This window comes from Zingiber officinale, chromosome 7B (genome assembly GCF_018446385.1).
Source record: "Zingiber officinale cultivar Zhangliang chromosome 7B, Zo_v1.1, whole genome shotgun sequence".
NCBI classification, from domain to species: Eukaryota; Viridiplantae; Streptophyta; class Magnoliopsida; order Zingiberales; family Zingiberaceae; genus Zingiber; species Zingiber officinale.
This window is the reverse complement of record NC_055999.1, coordinates 119791687-119807858: the sequence shown is the minus strand read 5'-3', so window position 1 is coordinate 119807858 and position 16172 is coordinate 119791687. Positions and strand designations below refer to the sequence as shown.

The 16172-nt window shown below is 39.5% G+C and overlaps 3 protein-coding genes across 9 annotated transcripts; 1 reads left to right on the top strand and 2 right to left on the bottom strand.

Annotated features, from left to right (window-relative positions):
• The first annotated feature begins 5314 nt into the window (after positions 1–5314).
• On the top strand, positions 5315–10160 carry LOC122007311. Of its 7 annotated transcripts, XM_042563157.1 has the most exons (4): positions 6375–6658; positions 6763–6858; positions 7152–9660; positions 9735–10160. In XM_042563157.1, the coding sequence occupies exons 3-4, from the start codon at positions 7297–7299 to the stop codon at positions 10011–10013; spliced, it is 2643 nt and encodes an 880-aa protein (XP_042419091.1). In that variant the 5' UTR covers positions 6375–6658; positions 6763–6858; positions 7152–7296; the 3' UTR covers positions 10014–10160. The 7 variants fall into 7 exon arrangements, with proteins under 7 accessions (XP_042419093.1, XP_042419089.1, XP_042419091.1 ...); XM_042563159.1 differs by lacking the exons at positions 6375–6658; positions 6763–6858 and adding an exon at positions 5315–5668; XM_042563155.1 differs by lacking the exons at positions 6375–6658; positions 6763–6858 and adding an exon at positions 5315–5720.
• Positions 10161–10374: 214 nt separating this feature from the next.
• On the bottom strand, positions 10375–12272 carry LOC122007313 (proliferating cell nuclear antigen-like). Its single transcript, XM_042563161.1, has 4 exons — positions 11797–12272; positions 11172–11324; positions 10989–11086; positions 10375–10809 (listed from the first exon to the last, which is right to left on the bottom strand). Exons 1-4 carry the CDS (start codon positions 12113–12115, stop codon positions 10588–10590), a joined length of 792 nt encoding a protein of 263 aa, XP_042419095.1. The 5' UTR covers positions 12116–12272; the 3' UTR covers positions 10375–10587.
• Positions 12273–13258: 986 nt separating this feature from the next.
• Positions 13259–16109, bottom strand: LOC122007310 (LIM domain-containing protein WLIM2b-like). Its single transcript, XM_042563152.1, has 5 exons — positions 15739–16109; positions 14620–14719; positions 14497–14528; positions 13819–13908; positions 13259–13672 (listed from the first exon to the last, which is right to left on the bottom strand). Exons 1-5 carry the CDS (start codon positions 15877–15879, stop codon positions 13457–13459), a joined length of 579 nt encoding a protein of 192 aa, XP_042419086.1. The 5' UTR covers positions 15880–16109; the 3' UTR covers positions 13259–13456.
• Positions 16110–16172: the final 63 nt, after the last annotated feature.

Genomic DNA, 16172 nt, shown 5'->3' with positions numbered 1-16172 from the left:
GCTATTCCGCTCGGCCAAGCAACAAACATAGCAAGCTATCTTTTGACATCCTTTTGGGTGCTAATGCTGCTGACAAGCCGCATGGTCAGACAAAGGATTGTATGGTGGAAGCTTCCACTGTCACGTTAGAGATATGCTCAGCCTGTTAAGGTACTGTGTCAGGGACACTTTATTTGCGAGTCATTTCAGGGAAAACTTGGGGACGCATGCCCTGTTGTAACTTTCGGGCCGCAAAAACCATTTTTTGCATTGCAAAAACCCCGAAGTTCCATGCCACCGGATCCGTGTGAAGATTAAAATTTTTGTGTACATGTTTTCTAATCCTAGATCTACACTAGATCTACATGGTAGTGAAGTTATACCTTTGATGCGAAGGCCTTTGCTTATCCTGCTCGTCCAAAATTTGTCGGATCTCAAGAGTGTCAAGTGAACGCCCCTCTATGTGTATCCACACGAGCAAAAAATGGAGAAGAAACCTTAGAGTGTGCTAGCACTCTTGAAGGTTTCGGCCAAGGTGGAGGAGAGGGAGAGAAGAAGATGAGAGGAGGAAGAAGAAGGAGTGAATGAGCACACAAAACATTCAACACCACTTAAAGTGGCCGGCCACTTCAAGAGGGGTTTTTAAACTCCATGGAATACCAAGAGTCACAACTCTTGATCTCCCTTATGAGGTGGCACACACATGTACTATCCTTGATGATGTGGAATATCATCATTGACCCACTCTATGTCAACTCACAAATGAGGTAGCATTGGTCAAGTCAAACTTGACCTTTCATTTTCCCTTCTCAAGTCAAGTCAAACTTGACCTCTTCTCTCCCATGGTTGATCAAATCTAACCATTTGATTCAAACCAATTTAATTTAATGAATCTATATCCATTGAATTAAATTGACTCAATGAATCCAAATCTAATTAGACTCATTTAACACACGAACCAAATTGAGTCCAACTCAATTAGTTTAATTATCATTACTCTTAATCCAATTTGGTTCATCACATGAACCTAATCCTCTTGGTTCATTATATGAACCTAATCTCCATCTAATTGCCCTTTGTCTATGACCCTATAGGTTCTTGTAACGTTGACAATGCCCCTAAACCCATTTAGAAGCATAAGTAATGAGCAGTATCTAGCAACACATCATTACTACCCAAGTTACAAGAATGTTGAGATCCAACATCACCTTGTGACTACTAATTGTGACTCTTCACAATATATGATAATGTCCTTCTATCCTTGACATCTAGATTGATCAATTTGAGGCATAGACGGTGTCATCCTCTGATCAATCTAAATCTTGAACTCCAAGTAGACTCACTATAATCAAATGAGCTCAATATCTCATATTGACTCATTTGGGCATGACCATGCACTTAGTGGTCTCACTCTATCAAGAATAACGATGTCACTCCCATTATATAGGAGGGATAGATCCCATCTACATCACTCACATCACTCCGCATAATTTGTTACATACCTAGTAATCGTCTTTATAGTCCACCCAGTTACGGGTGACGTTTGACGAAGCCAAAGTATGCAACTCCTTATGTAGGGAACCAAGGTGACTTCAGGTCCAAGAACTAATAGTCATACTAATAGCCACATGAGAAAATATATGACACTCATATAACGATCCATGATACTTTCTCATGGCGGGTTATTCATTATACATTCTCCAATGCATACTCATGTGTCAACTTGATATCTCTATGTCCATGACTTGTGAGATCAAGTCATCGAGTTGACCTACATGCTAGTCTCGTCGCATTAACATTGTTCCTGAATGTTAATACTTGATTAGGAATAATTAAGAGTAGTGTTCTCTATATCATCTCACTATCGATTCAACCAATCGATTGATATAGATAAGAACCTTCTACTCAAGGACGCTATTATACTTAATTATTTGACACCAATACAAGTAAGTACAATAACCAAAACAAATACCTTTATATACATAGGAATATGATACAATGAGTCCATACAACAATTATCATATGATTGGCTTTAGGGCTCTAACTAACATACCCGCCTTGGGAAGCATGCACGAGCGCTTCAGAAGCTCTATATAAAGGGGATCCAAGCATCGGCGGATGTATGCGATATTTTCCTGTTGCACTACAGTCTTCTTGTTGCTCCACTCTTTGCTTCTTCTTCTTTGCTGGAGACTGACTTGAGTGTCGAAGAGTCATCGGCGGAGACCCATTCCCTGGCTCGACACTGACGCCGCTTGTGTTGCAGGTCGGAGTGAAGTCCACAGGAGGTAAGTGAGAGCGTCACATCCCCAGCATTCATTTCATCGACTTTCGGACATGATCAATCAATATCCTTGCTCAACTTAGCAACTAAACTTCGTACCTTAGCAAGTTGATCATCTTTTACTTTGCAGCATTGACATTCAACTTTCTCTGAACATCCTCTGCTACATTCTCCTCCTAAACATTCTCTGTTTGCTTAAGAAAAGACACATTGATAAAGTTTTGTGCAATTTAATCATTGATTTGCTCTTCCACATCTTCTAAGAAATCAATTAATAGCATGTTTTCCTCTAAATCTGATGGAACCAAAGTTGCTATTATTTTGGATGAAGATAGCTGGGCAATCATGGTCTTTATTATAGATACATCCAATTTGATTGACATATTCTTGGAAGGACAAAGTTCTTGTGTGACTTTATGATTCTAACATGTTCACACATCTAAACCTACAATATAATAAGTATAGTCATAAATTTTGAATCAATGAAGTTACAGTAAAATATAACAACTTATAGCAAGTAAGTGTGCAAATCCTTTTAGCATTGGAGTTTGATTTCTCTCAAGGTTTGGTGGTTTTGTCCTGAGTGAGTGCATCACACCAATTCCCTCCATCTATGGGGTGATATAGTCATATACAACGTTACACCAACTATATATTTATATCTACCTAAAGTTTTAAAGTTATCCATAGAATCAAGTAGTAAATTTACTTGTAGTTTAGATATACTTGCTAATAGTAGTAAATAAGATGCATATAAAAAAAATACAAAATAAAATATCATATTCAGGTTTTGATTATTTGATAGTTGGATTCTACAATAATGTTATTGTTTTATGATGATTTTATTTATTGGAGAATGATAACTCGATTAAAATAATATTTCAATTTAAGAGTAATTCATGACATTCATTACATTTTAAATAAATATTATCTAATCACTATCAATCATATAAAAAATAGCAAGTAACTACTACAACATGTAGCTAATGGTTGCTAGCTTCTACAATAATATCTTTATCTTATATTGATTTTATTTTATTGGAGAGTGATAGTCTAGTTAAAACACCCCCTATATTTCAAAATAAACATTATTTGATTATAATTGACCATGTAGAAGTTAACAGGTAATTGTACAGTGTAGAGTAGATGGTTGTTAATTAGCTTTTACAAATTATAGCAATTATCTGATAGCTTTTATACGGTGTAGCACATATACGATTATTTTTATACATTATAATAGCTATCGATAGGTGCTACAATTTTTTAAGATAAAATTATTAATAGAGTGCTTATTTATTTATTTTTTTTATTTTAAAAAGTATTCGTTTATATTTTTAGATGCCCTTTTGATTTTTAGTATTATTGATTATCAATCATACCTACTCTAATATAATTACTGATCGAACTTATTATATTAAAATATTTTTTACCTTAAAAGTATTTTAATTTAGAATCGTTGCTTTGCTTCGCATAGACACCAAACCTAAGGGAGTCATGATGACATAGCTTTGTAGGCCAACTCCTTAATTCTATTATTCTAAGCTTGCATCTTCTTCTCAAGTAAACGCCTAAATGCCAAAAGGGCAATGATTCAGGTCGAAAGAGAGCCACACCCACAACCTATCCTTCATATTTTTTATTTTTTATTTTTTATTTTTTCAATTTCATTCCTTTCTTTTCGCCTACCAGGCTCATGCAACTGGTAAAGATTTGACGATGAATCCATGGAGTAAGTGTTCAAATTTCCATCTGGCATAATCGAACTTCTTGTGTGCGTGATCAACTCCGAAACCTAATGCTTTTCGAATTTATCAAATGTATGAAAAGTAAGGTTAGACCGTACACCCTTCTACTCTAGAATTTATTTTTACACATTTTTATAAATTTTTTACCGGATCACTTATATAGTTGGGAGTGGAGTTTTGACTGAATCACTTATTAAGTTGTGATGAATTACAGGGGATTTAGCCAATGTAAGAAAGTGGGGCATTTGAATAGACCATTGTGAACATCTTCATAGGATTGAATCGATTATATCAAAATTTGTTGAAGAATTAGATACCCGTTAAAAAAACTCAAAGAAATCAATCCAAATGCTTGCATAGTCTATAGAGCTGCAAATGGAGTTTTTTTTAACTAGTACCAGTTATCTAACTATTGAGCCGATTAATTTTGGGGATGATCGATTTGAGCATATAAAAATTTCCAATTGATCATTGGGATAAATTAAAATAAATTTACTTATAATAGATTATCCAACAATCCAATTTAAAAGAAAAAATTGCTCAAGTATATTTGATCGTTACACCATAACTAGAGATACTTGCAAATGGAGATTCTATTATGGTAAAAATTAATTACACTAATCCTATAAATTTTTTACAGTTCATTCTCATATTATACGAAGAAAAGTAAATTATGATATCGGGTTATAACCAACTACAGGATAACTAAGAGCGGAAGAATTTTTTTTTCTTGTACATATCATTAAAAATTAATTCCTATTTCATTATAATAAATCTAATATCTACCAATCAACTAGGCGCCCTTTACACATGGAGATTCTAACACAAGTATGATATCGTTCGTAAGTGAATTGGTAATGCCGATAATTAGGGGCGAAAAGTTTAATGGGGAGATTTTAGGACTCCCAAGGGGTTTTTTGGAGAATAAATAAACTTCCGAGGTTAAAAATTTAATTTTCGCGGAATTTTATGCGTGCGTCATTTCTGCCTAACAATTGGATGTCGATTCCAGTTTACGCTGGCCCAGAGCCGATCGCATACGTCACATCCGCAGTGCGGATCTCGGGTACGCCGCGGGGTGGATCGCTAAAGAGTACGAATATCGAGACGCGGCGTGTCCCATCAAGGAGCTGGACTACTTCAACACTCAGACCATCTTGTTACCCATTTTTTTCTATTGGATGAAGGTGGTGGGTCCGCGTCTCTCGTGTCACCTTCGCCGACGCGGGGCCTTCGCGCGTCCTTTGCTACCAGATAATTAATTATGGACGACTCCGGAGACCCGCCTTCTCCACCCTCTGTCCTTTGTCTCTTGGCCGCTTCCTCCATCTCCATCTCTCTCCCTCCCTCTCTCTCTCTCTCTCTCTCTCTCTCTCTCTGCTGGTCGCCTGGTTCTGGAGAAGAAGACAAAGGCCGTGCACAGCTCGGCTCTTCATAGCCGCGATCTCATCGTCATCATCATATGTACTGACAGGGAGAGCGCGGTCCTCGCAGCTCGGAGTAGGTTCTCTGTCGGTGACGCGAGAGGCGGTGCAGCATTTCCTTTGTGGGGGGTTCGTACTGGATGTTGCTGTTCGTAGTTGCCTCTGCATTGTGTTGAGCGAGCGTAGGAGGATGAGGCGAAGCAGATCTGAAATCTCTGGCCAGACGGCACTTTTTGGTAGGGCTATAAATGAATCAAGCGTTCGTGAACAAGTTTGGTGTTCGGCTTGGTAAGAATTTGTTTATATTCGTTCAATATACACAAGATTGATTAAACAAACAAGCTTGAACAGCTCGTTAAGCTAAACAAACAAGCTTGAACACATATGTGTTCAGCTCGTTAACATTCGTGAACAACGTTCGTGAACAATGTTCGTGAACAACGTTCGTGAACAATGTTCGTGAACAACGTTCGTGAACAATGTTCACGAACCATATTCATTAATAAAACTCTTTTCAATATGCTAAATAAATAATAAAATAAAATAAAATAAATAAATAAATTTAAATTTCCAAGCTCAATAACCAATCAAATAACTAAAAGCTTCAAACAATCAAACAAGCTTGAATTGAAAGCTCGATAACATCTAAACGAACCAAGCTCGAACCAAGCTCAAGCCAAGCTCGAACCAAGCTCGAATCAAGCTCAAGCCAAGCTTGAATTGAGAGCTTGATAACATCTAAACGAACCAAGCTCAAGCCAAACTTCAAACAAGCTCAAGCTCATAAAAAATAAACCAAGCCAAGCTTGAACACTCATTTCAAAAGCTTGGTTCATTTTAAGCTCGGCTCGGCTCGGCTCGGTTACCTTATCAAACAAGCTTGAACACCCCAAAATTTGGCTCGGCTCGGCTCGTTTACAGCCCTACTTTATGGTTGGTGGCTTCTTCAGTCTCTTGCATCAGTTCGATTTTCCCCTTTTTCCATTCGCCTTTCTTGTTTGTTCGTTTAACCATTGCATAAAAACGCTGCCGAGATTGTTGTGTATGGCGAAGATTTTGAATTTCGATGGGTTTTTTTGATAGGCTGTTCAGATTCTAGAGGGGGCAATTTTTTGAATTTGAAGTAGGATTCGTGCAATGTTTCACGGGAATGTGGAATTTCTAAACCTCGAAGAGGATTTTTAAAAACTCCAGCCATTCTACTACATTCTTGAACTTGACGGCTGGTAGTCTCTTCAGTCTCTTGCTTTAGTTCGATTTTTTTTTCCCCCTTTTCTTGTGCGTTAAGTTGGATTCCTGTTGTTGTTGTGTTGGTCGTTCCGATTCAAAGGAAGAGATGAACAAGCAATTAGTGAAACTGCGTGCTGTCTCCATTTGATTGCTTCAAGATTTGCGTGTGCTTGCAATTTCGTTGGGATTCTGCAGGGTAGATCATGCCTTGTTCTTCTCCCTTGTATCATGCGCTCAGTGATCTTTTTTTTGTTCCCATTTAGGGATAAAATGAAATGATATATCAAGCTTGAATTAGATTTCCAGGCTTCAGTTACCAGTATTTCTAAAGTGATGGACTTTCTTTCTGTTCACTTTGTCTGCTCAAAAACTTTGTCGAAACTGATGCTTCTGATCTAGATGCATTTCATTTCACTAGCACCAGCTATAAACTTGCTGCAAGGGTAGTTTACAGATTGTTAACTCTCTTTTTTTTCTTCACGTGTGCAGGAAAGGTGCAGATGTGAAGTTTCTGTCTTCTTTTCCTCAAGCTGATAAGAGAATTAGACAACTAGTTCAGCTGTGCTATTGAAAATTTCAAGCTGCGATCAAGGCAATGACATTGCTCGTACTATCATAAGAGTGTCAGAGAATCATGGCATCGCAAATGCTGAAAGCCAAAGATGAAAGCATGCCGGAAACAAAACAATTCCATCAGCAGAAGAAAAGAATCACAACTCAGATTCATTCCTCAAAATCCCCCAGCAAGTCATCCTCCCCTAGTAGAATAAAGAATATTGACCTTTTAGAGAAGGTTGGGGCACTAAAAACAGAAAAGCTCCCTCGACAAACTGCTAAAGATAGGGGAGGTATCAAGAAGAACTCAGTTATATCATCTTTAGGGACTCCTCAAAAGCCATGGCCTGGTAGGAAGGTTACTGAGATGGATGAAACAGTTAAGAACATGTCCAATGTGCCCTTTTATCTTCAACGCACGGAGAAAGGCGATAGTATCCACGAGAAAGCACTGAATGTTGGAGTTCTCGAGTGGGGGCTTCTTGAGAGATGGACACACCTTCAGAAATGTGGCACGGATGCAAGGGGTGGTGATTCTTCGTCTAAGTGTACTGAGTCCACTATGTTTTCTACATTTGATTTTTCTAGCCCTCTCTATCAAAGGAAGAAATCTTCTGTTCTTGATCATAAGAAAAACTCATTCCCGAGCAGCCCAACTATGATGCGAGAAGAGCAAGTATATAGACCGATAGAAGCCTTTTATAATTCAAGGTTCTCTTCGACTATGCTTCCTAGTCAACATGATAATCATCTTGATGTGGTTTTTGATCCTTTGGGCCACAAAAATGACAAAGATATCTGTACAGGTTTAGATTCTGAAGGTGCGCCCGTTGAATTACGCCGAGGATCACATTCTACCACTTCACCTTCAAGAGATAATACCGATCAGGCTACTGTAATCAGTATTGGAGAAGACCATGACTGTAGCTCGACGAACATTATTCCCTTGGCCAAGGATACAATGCCTCTTTTTGACGACGATGAAGAGATTTGGGGTTTCCTTCAACATAGTGCGGATGGTAAACAGCCTTGTTCTGGATCTACAATAACTACTGACTGCTGGCAAAGCGAGTCAAACAGCAAAAGCCAGTTGGGCAATCTGGTTGAGGATTTTGAGATCATTTACAGATTTTCTGAGGTTCCTCACTCATGCCCACTTCCTCTGGCCATTGTGAATGATGAACCCGATGTGTCGTGCGATGTTCCATCAGTAGGTGTGGCACCAACTGATAAACCAGTTCAAGGAAATGGGGGCATTCCTAGTGCTTCTTGTGAGAAACTTGAGTCCTGTACCACCCAGAAACCAAGAAAATTTGAAGCCAAAGCAATTGCTTCAGCAGGGAAGAAGTCGACAGTTTATCCATCTAGCACTGGAGCAAATAGGATGAGCAGGAGTTCTAGTTTGAAGACTGGCTCATCGGAAGAACTATTCGAGTCGATCTCGTTTCTGTACAATTCCCATGGAGAGCAAGTAACCAGGAATAGTAAAGGTAGACAAAGTCCATTGAGGAGGCTACTAGATCCGATAATGAAGCCAAAGAACAACCTTCATTTGACTGGGAAAGTTGCAGACTTACCTGGTCACTATTCTGGTGAACTACAAACTGATAAATCATTCCCAAGAGTGAACAAGCCATTGAACACAACTTTTGGTTCTATGTGCCAGACAAGAGAAAGTGTTATTACTTCGAAGGAATTACCTTATAATGGCAAGGGAACTCAAAATGACAAAAACTATGCCACAATGATGAAGCAAGCTCTTCTTCATCTGGCTTGGAAGAATGGGCTTCCTTTGTTCATGCTTTCTTGCGATGGTGAAGTACTTGCTGCAGCAATAACGACAACTAGTACCTCCAACATCGACAATCTAGAGTGCATGTTTACTATATTCTCCATAGATGGATCCAAGAAGAAAAACACATTTTGGCACAACTCTGGAAACAAGTGCAAGCAGCATCAGTTGATCTCAAATGTTGTCGGTCAGTTGAATGTTGCACTTGGTGAGGTGAAGAGCTTGTTGTACGGCAGTTTTGATTCTGTAAGAGAGTTTGTCCTGCTTGATGCTTCCAAGTCTGTTGACTCTCGAGCTGTGAGTGAGCTTGCTGCCATGGTTGTTCAGATACCACCATATAGAAAACCTAATTTATGGACTATAAGTGCAGCAAATGGTGAGAAAAGTTTAAATTCTGATCAGCACAATGTGATAGGGCAATCTAGTATATCAGTCATAATACCGAGCGGCATTCATGGCTTGGCCACAGATGGGGAGCCCTCGAGTTTGATAGAAAGATGGAGGTCTGGAGGGGTTTGTGATTGCGGAGGTTGGGATGAGGGCTGCACCTTGAACATTCTTAGCAACAAGTTTCAAGAGCACAATTCATGTGGCTCATTCCAACCTTGTCAAACTACCAATGGTACTCATCGGTTAGAACTATTCACTCAGGTATGATTTCTCAACAAACATAATGTCTGCAACATGTGCTCAAGCAAAAGGAACTGATTGTTAAACTCTCTCAGGGAGCATCTCGGGAAACAAGACAAGCCTTCAGCATGGTTTCTTTCCAAGAGGGGCTCTACACTGTTGATTTCCAATCATCAATTTCTCAACTTCAGGCCTTCGCAATCTGTTTAGCAGTCATCCATGGCAAAAGGTCCTGCATTAGTTCAACCCCACGAAAGAGCTTGCAGGAGCACATTGTCAACGATCGGTTAGGGAAATATCCTTCCACCCAAGCAGGCAATCCTAACAGCTATGTGCCAAATCATCCTCCTGTTTCTCCTGTTGGAAGAACTTAAAAAATACAAGCCTCTCAAACACCATGAAGTTGAGCACTCTATCAGTATCGTACCACCACTCCAGAACTAGGTAGCTTCCATCTCTTTAAGCAACTTGTATATCATCTCCTTGTTTTTTCATGTAAAGAAAACTATATTTCTCAGTCATAGACAGTGTGAGGAAGCCATAGATAAGAATCATCAATAAGCAAGTGGATAAGAACTTTTGGCAGCTCTTTTAGGTTTTTTGAAGCAGCAAAACACATGCTCTTTGAGCTATTGAACATTGATGGCTTGAAGGGTGTTGAGTGGATACACTAACAGTTAAAATAGTCATTGTCCCAACTCAAACATAGTGTTGGGTGGCACAGACTCAGATCAGTTTTACAATGCTAAAATCATTAACTGATTAAAAGTCAACTACAATTGAATCAAGACCACTTTCTCAAGTTCCAAACTGAACCTTAACAAAATGAACCCCTACTGAAAGTAGCAGAGTGAATAATAATTCAAGTCCATACACAGAATCTTACATTAGAAATAGGAGCTTTTTCATATAAACACTAAAGCATGAGCCAAAGGTAGTAGGAAGGTTTTATGGCTTCATGTCCTCTTCCTCTTCAATCTTTGGTGCAAGATAATACCTTACATATCCCATGTCTGCAATTTTATACTCAACCACAACAGGCAGATCGGATGATAGGCTGATGCTTACAGTCTCAGAGAGCGGTGTTGCCTTGGTGAAAGAGTTCAGGTACCTCAGCGCAAAAGTTAACGACACAGGCTCTTGCATTTCTATGACAGTGGCTTCTTCCGGCTTCAGGAGACAAAGACAGGTGTGAAATATTGTTACAAGCATTTATAAGAGAAAGGTATGAGTTCACAGCATATTCATTGCACCACATATTGAACCTAAATGCACTATGAAATCCATGGTTATTTTGTTCCTAAACCCTAAACTAATCAATCATCATCAGTTTCATTTTCTGGAAGTACCTTATCTACTGTCTTGTTTTGCCTGCAAACAATGTTGGCAGTTCCAATGTCTCCAGCAGTTGAGAACTTGACTCCTTCCTTGGTCACTGAAATGATCACTGCCAAGATCCAAACCACAAGAAATCAGCAGAAAAGCACAAATGAATTCTTGATGGATTCAATCAAACTAAGATTATGATTTACCAGTGTCTCCTATGCTGCTCAGGTCTTTGCAAATCCTTGCAAATTCCCCAGAAGGCATCCTCACGATGGCTTGGTACTCAGCATCTGGAATGCCAAGGTGTTCACTGTCTATGTCCATCAGCTTCATTTCAAAATCAGCAATTTTGTCTTGATCTAATCAGAATCAGGAACAAGATGAACAGAGTAATTAAATCATCTGATATAAGTCACGCATAATCTCAAACACTTGGAGGGCACAGTTTGATCGTGGCAAAACTAAGACGAACACGTGCAAGAGTGATATCTTAAGGAACAGCATCATCTTTTTTAGTTGGGCATGTTAAACATTTGAGGGAGAAAAAATATTCTAAAACTATAAAATGAAGATCAAAGGAATCACAGACATTGGAAATAGATTGAAACTAATCCACTGTTAAGTTGCATATATTTGCAAAACGCAAGACTATAAGCAGCAGATCAAAGAAATCACTGACAAAAAAATGAAAAAGAATGGATTCGCATTTGTAAATCGCACATTTTCTCAAACACTTGGAGGACACAATGTGATTGAAGAACCGCAGAGTGAAAACAAACACAGATTAGAAGCGATTAGAAGGGGATCAGAAAGGGTAGTGGATCTTCGTACTTGGGCTTTCGAACATGAAGGTTACTGTGTCGCTGCCGTCGTCGGCCTTGATGGTGATGATGTCGTCGGAGCCGGCGCACCGTAGCATCTTGGAGACGTTGCCGAGGTTCATCCCCATGGAGAGGTTGCGATCGCAGCGGTAATGCTCGAAGCCCTCGGATCGGAGTAGGAGGGCGACGAGGGCGACGTGACTTGAGTCCATGGCCTGGAGCGAAAAGCCGGTGGCGGAGCAGTCGAAGTTGGCATCGGTGACCAGCTCCTTGATGGCTTCCAGCACCTTTTTCAGCAGGCTTCCTTGCACCAACCGGAGCTCCAACATCTTGACCTCTCCACTTCCCCTCGCCTCTTCTCCCTCCTTCGGTCGGCTGCTTCTTACACGAGGCTGTCGATGCTGGGCTCCTGGTTTAGGGTTAGGGAGGTGCCCACGAAATGCTAAATAGGCGTGGGAGGTATTTGGCGGGAAAATGCAATACGTTTCCCTCCCTCTTATTCGCGGTTTTTTTTTTACATTTAAACCGACTTGAACCGGCGGTGACAATCCACTGGCAGTGAGCAGCAGTTAAGTGAAACCGATCAAATTTAAAAAATAAATTTGATTTATTCAGAAATTTATTTTTTTTAAAAAAATCAGTCAATTTAGTTGGGATTTAATTTTAAAATTTCTTATTATGTTAAATTGAATTTTTGAGCTGAATTAAATTTTTAGACATTAAATTGTAGATCGAACTGAATTTTAAAAAAAAATATGTTCTCATAGTCTACAAACTTGCAAGAATCTGCTTTGTGGCTGGTCGATCTAGACTGAATCTGCTTTGTGGTTGGTCGATCTAGACTAAAAGAGCTCGAATGGTTTAGAAAAGCTCGGTCTAATGACTCGACAATTCAATGACTTGACAGGTCGGATGTCGGATCAACTGACTCAACAACTCGGGAGGTGGGACCATGTAGGTGCATCCGGATTGGTATGTCATATGTGGCAAAACTTGTCACAATGAGACAACAGAGTCGATCCTCGGGACAGTTGGGGAATAAATCCTCTATCCTCGTATTACATTCTGTCTGTCACATGCCCACTTGGATGCTGCGATTTATCTCCCCCGTGATGATCTTGTGTCGGGTACAGCGAGGGCACTGAGGGCAAGCGTTTCACTTTAGGCGGCAGGGTCGATCCTCGGGGCAGCTGGAGAATAAATCTCCTATCCTCGTATTATACCCTGTCTGTCACATGCCCGCTCGGATGCTACAATTTACCTCCCCCGTGATGATCTTGGATCGGGTACGATGAGGACACTGAAGGCGAGCGTTTCACCTTTTGCCACAATATAGGTGCATCCTACTTTCCTGAGCCAACCGGATACTCACAATATCAGGTACAATTCAAATCGAACACAATCATTCATAATCTCTCAAGCTCACCTGATCACTCGATCCATTGCGCCGACTCAATTGTCAAGCAATATTGTATCATAAGTGTAGATTAACTTTAAACACAACAAACTAACATATAATTCACATCTGAAATCATTTCCCATTTTCCACACTGAACACAAACATTTTAAGAGAACATGAATCTTGAGAAAAATCTAAGGGGAAAATTAAGCACAGGAGCAGTTGCTCCTAAGTTAGTTTTGCTCCACATAACTAAAAGAAGCAAATATGGCTACAGATTAGGAGCAGTCACGGCGGCGGCGGCGTGCTTGATCGAAGCAGACTTAGTGAGGTGGTTATAGCTTCCTGTTTCCTTGAAAAGTTGGGAGAAATGGTGTTTGCAGTAGAGAATCCCTTCAAGGGCAGCATAATTGGAAGGGGTGATTGAGCAGCCTCCATGAGAGCACTTGAAGCAGGACTTGTGGTAGGCTTGGCCTTCAACACTAACCTGAAGAAGTTCATGCCATGATCATCATCAGGACCAAAACACTGAAATTAATCTAGAGTTTTTTATATATATATTTTGACTCTATTTTAAGGGTTGACTCTATCAATTTAGATTGAAAATAATAGCAGTTCATAAGACGGTCCGACCTTTTCGAGAGGATATGCTGTTTTACCACAGGTAGCACATTTCTCCTGTGTTCCTGAAAACATACCGGCAGCTTTGCTAGGAGATCTAGTCTGGATAGCAGATATGATAAACAAGTTAGACACTGGAGAGTCTAAAATGATCAACTTGAGATAGTAAAGTATGGAATATATTTGTGATTTCCGTAGTTATAAATGGCTTGTTTTTGTTTAAAAAATGACAAAAGCGCCATAAGGTAGTTTCCGAATCTTCTTGTAGTAAAATTTAGGGCTAAAAAACTACATCTCAGACACCTAAAAGTTTGGAATGTTCAACTTGGAATATCTCGAAGCTAAAGATGAGATAAAATTGTGATTTTCACAAAGTAATATAACTGCGAAAAGATGATATAGAATCTGCTGCAAACTAATCTGCAAGTGAGCTGAAGATAAAATTTAGGGTTAGACAATATATTTTTCAACCCTTCGAAGTTTAAAATATTCGACTCGGAATTTCAAAGTTAATACGAAGTAAATGTGTGATTTTCACAACATAAACTGCTTGTGGCTTCTGGTTGAAAAAATTTCACAACACAAATTTAATCAATTATAGGGAGGTGTTACAATCTAGTTGATACAACAAAGGATGAGTGGTTTAAAATAAGCACTGAAGAAATCAGTATTTAGCAGATCTTTACTAACCAGTTCTGGAGCTTTATCAGCAGATTTTGCAGCTGAAAAACAGGGGGAAATTTTAGACGACTACTAGTCAAGATATTATGAGAAAGTCACATCAGATTATTCTTAATGGTAATGAAGCCTCACATGACTGAAAATTCTTGTGGAAGTTGCCAGATTCCTTGAAGAGTTGTTCAAAGTGAGGCTTGCAATACAAAACACCTTCCATGGATGAATATGTACTTAGCTGAGAAGAAAAAGAAAGGAATTAGAAAAAAAACTACTATTTTCCTAACTTAATTTTATCATGGTCATCAAAAACTTTATAATGTTCAAATAAATTAAATGAATTTTTATCATATTAACTAATGCTTTTAGAACAAAAGGTGAAGAGCAGAGAAGCTTTCCTTTTCTTTTCTGTGTGGTAAAAAGTTATTTCTACAATTCCCTTCTGCTTTCGATAGTAAAGAAGGATGAATGGTTACTTCTCATTGTTTAAGATAGAAAGCCCCATCTCAAACAACATGATTAACCCAAACATGTAAAATTCTCAAGTTGACAGTGGTCAATTATCATTCCCAGCAAGATACTATCAAAATTAAGGACATTGAAAGTTGAAACCCAATGGAACTATAACATTGCGGGCCTTCCCATCACCAGAACCTCAACATTCAATCGGTTGTAGATGATGCAATCATGCTACAATTTCTTCCTACTAGTGGCATAAACTAGAAACAGGTTTCTGAGAAAAATCTCGCCTTTTGTCCTTGGGGTTCTAAACTATGCAAGAATTTATCCTGATGGTAAAGATTCAAAGCGCAGGCTTTGTGCTCTCAGTTCAATAGTAATCTTGCTAACTATATACCATCAATCAATAAATCGCTCCCGACTTATTCTGTCTTGTGGTTCGTGCTTAGCCATACCAAATAAACAATAGACAAACCAACATTTCAGAGCAGCAGATTTAGAAAGCAATCGACTATTGGATTGCATGACCTCAGTTAATGGATGGAGGCAAAATCGCTATCCTTTTATCATGATCTGAAAATAGCATATTGAATAGTTGCTATGCAGGAATAACTCGAATATCAACTCTACAGCATCGACCATTGACCTGAAATCCTAATCTTCCAAATTATTCTGTACAATTGGAAGTACCCATCTTGATCAAACTCTCTACTTTGAGTATTATAAAAAAAAACGAAGTTCGAAACCCCCCAGAACAGCAAAAAAAAAAAAACTACGCAGGGAGGCGAACAACGATACCGTGAGGGTTCCTTTGCAATGATTGCACTTGAAGCAGGACTTATGGAAGACGATTCCGTCGGCGGTGAGCTGATCCACGAGGTAGACAGTCTTGTCACAGGCCTTGCATTTCTGCTGCGTGCCGGTGAAATTGAAAGCCATCTCTTCCCCCCTTTTTTTCTCGATCCAACTACTCTAGGTCCACCACCGACGGATCAGCTGTTGAATCTCTCGTGACAGAAGGAACAAACCGAAATCTCTCGTCGTTTCTCCGCGGCCGGTGGCTATGAATCCGACGAAAAGGGAAGGGAAAGCGACCGGAGGTCGCGATTGAGGAAGGCGTCGATGCCACGCGAGATTCGATTGGCTGTCTGGCAAGGGCATGGACGGAGTAAGCGAACCACTGACTTATGACACGTCTCCAATTTCTCTCCAATTCCGTCGTGGGCCCTGGT

What these genes read in the sequence shown, in the direction of transcription:
- LOC122007310 (XM_042563152.1), bottom strand. Translation starts at nt 15,879, where the DNA reads ATGGCTTTCAATTTCACCGGCACGCAGCAGAAATGCAAGGCCTGTGAC. An exon ending in ATTGCAAAGGAACCCTCACG is followed by an intron (nt 14,720 to 15,738) that starts GTATCGTTGTTC and finishes TTTTCTTCTCAG; the next exon opens with CTAAGTACATATTCATCCAT. An exon ending in CAGCATATCCTCTCGAAAAG is followed by an intron (nt 13,673 to 13,818) that starts GTCGGACCGTCT and finishes GAACTTCTTCAG; the next exon opens with GTTAGTGTTGAAGGCCAAGC.
- LOC122007311 (XM_042563159.1), top strand. Translation starts at nt 7,297, where the DNA reads ATGGCATCGCAAATGCTGAAAGCCAAAGATGAAAGCATGCCGGAAACA. An exon ending in GGTTAGAACTATTCACTCAG is followed by an intron (nt 9,661 to 9,734) that starts GTATGATTTCTC and finishes AAACTCTCTCAG; the next exon opens with GGAGCATCTCGGGAAACAAG.
- LOC122007313 (XM_042563161.1), bottom strand. Translation starts at nt 12,115, where the DNA reads ATGTTGGAGCTCCGGTTGGTGCAAGGAAGCCTGCTGAAAAAGGTGCTG. An exon ending in GAGCAGCATAGGAGACACTG is followed by an intron (nt 11,087 to 11,171) that starts GTAAATCATAAT and finishes GGATCTTGGCAG; the next exon opens with TGATCATTTCAGTGACCAAG. An exon ending in AAAACAAGACAGTAGATAAG is followed by an intron (nt 10,810 to 10,988) that starts GTACTTCCAGAA and finishes TGTCTCCTGAAG; the next exon opens with CCGGAAGAAGCCACTGTCAT.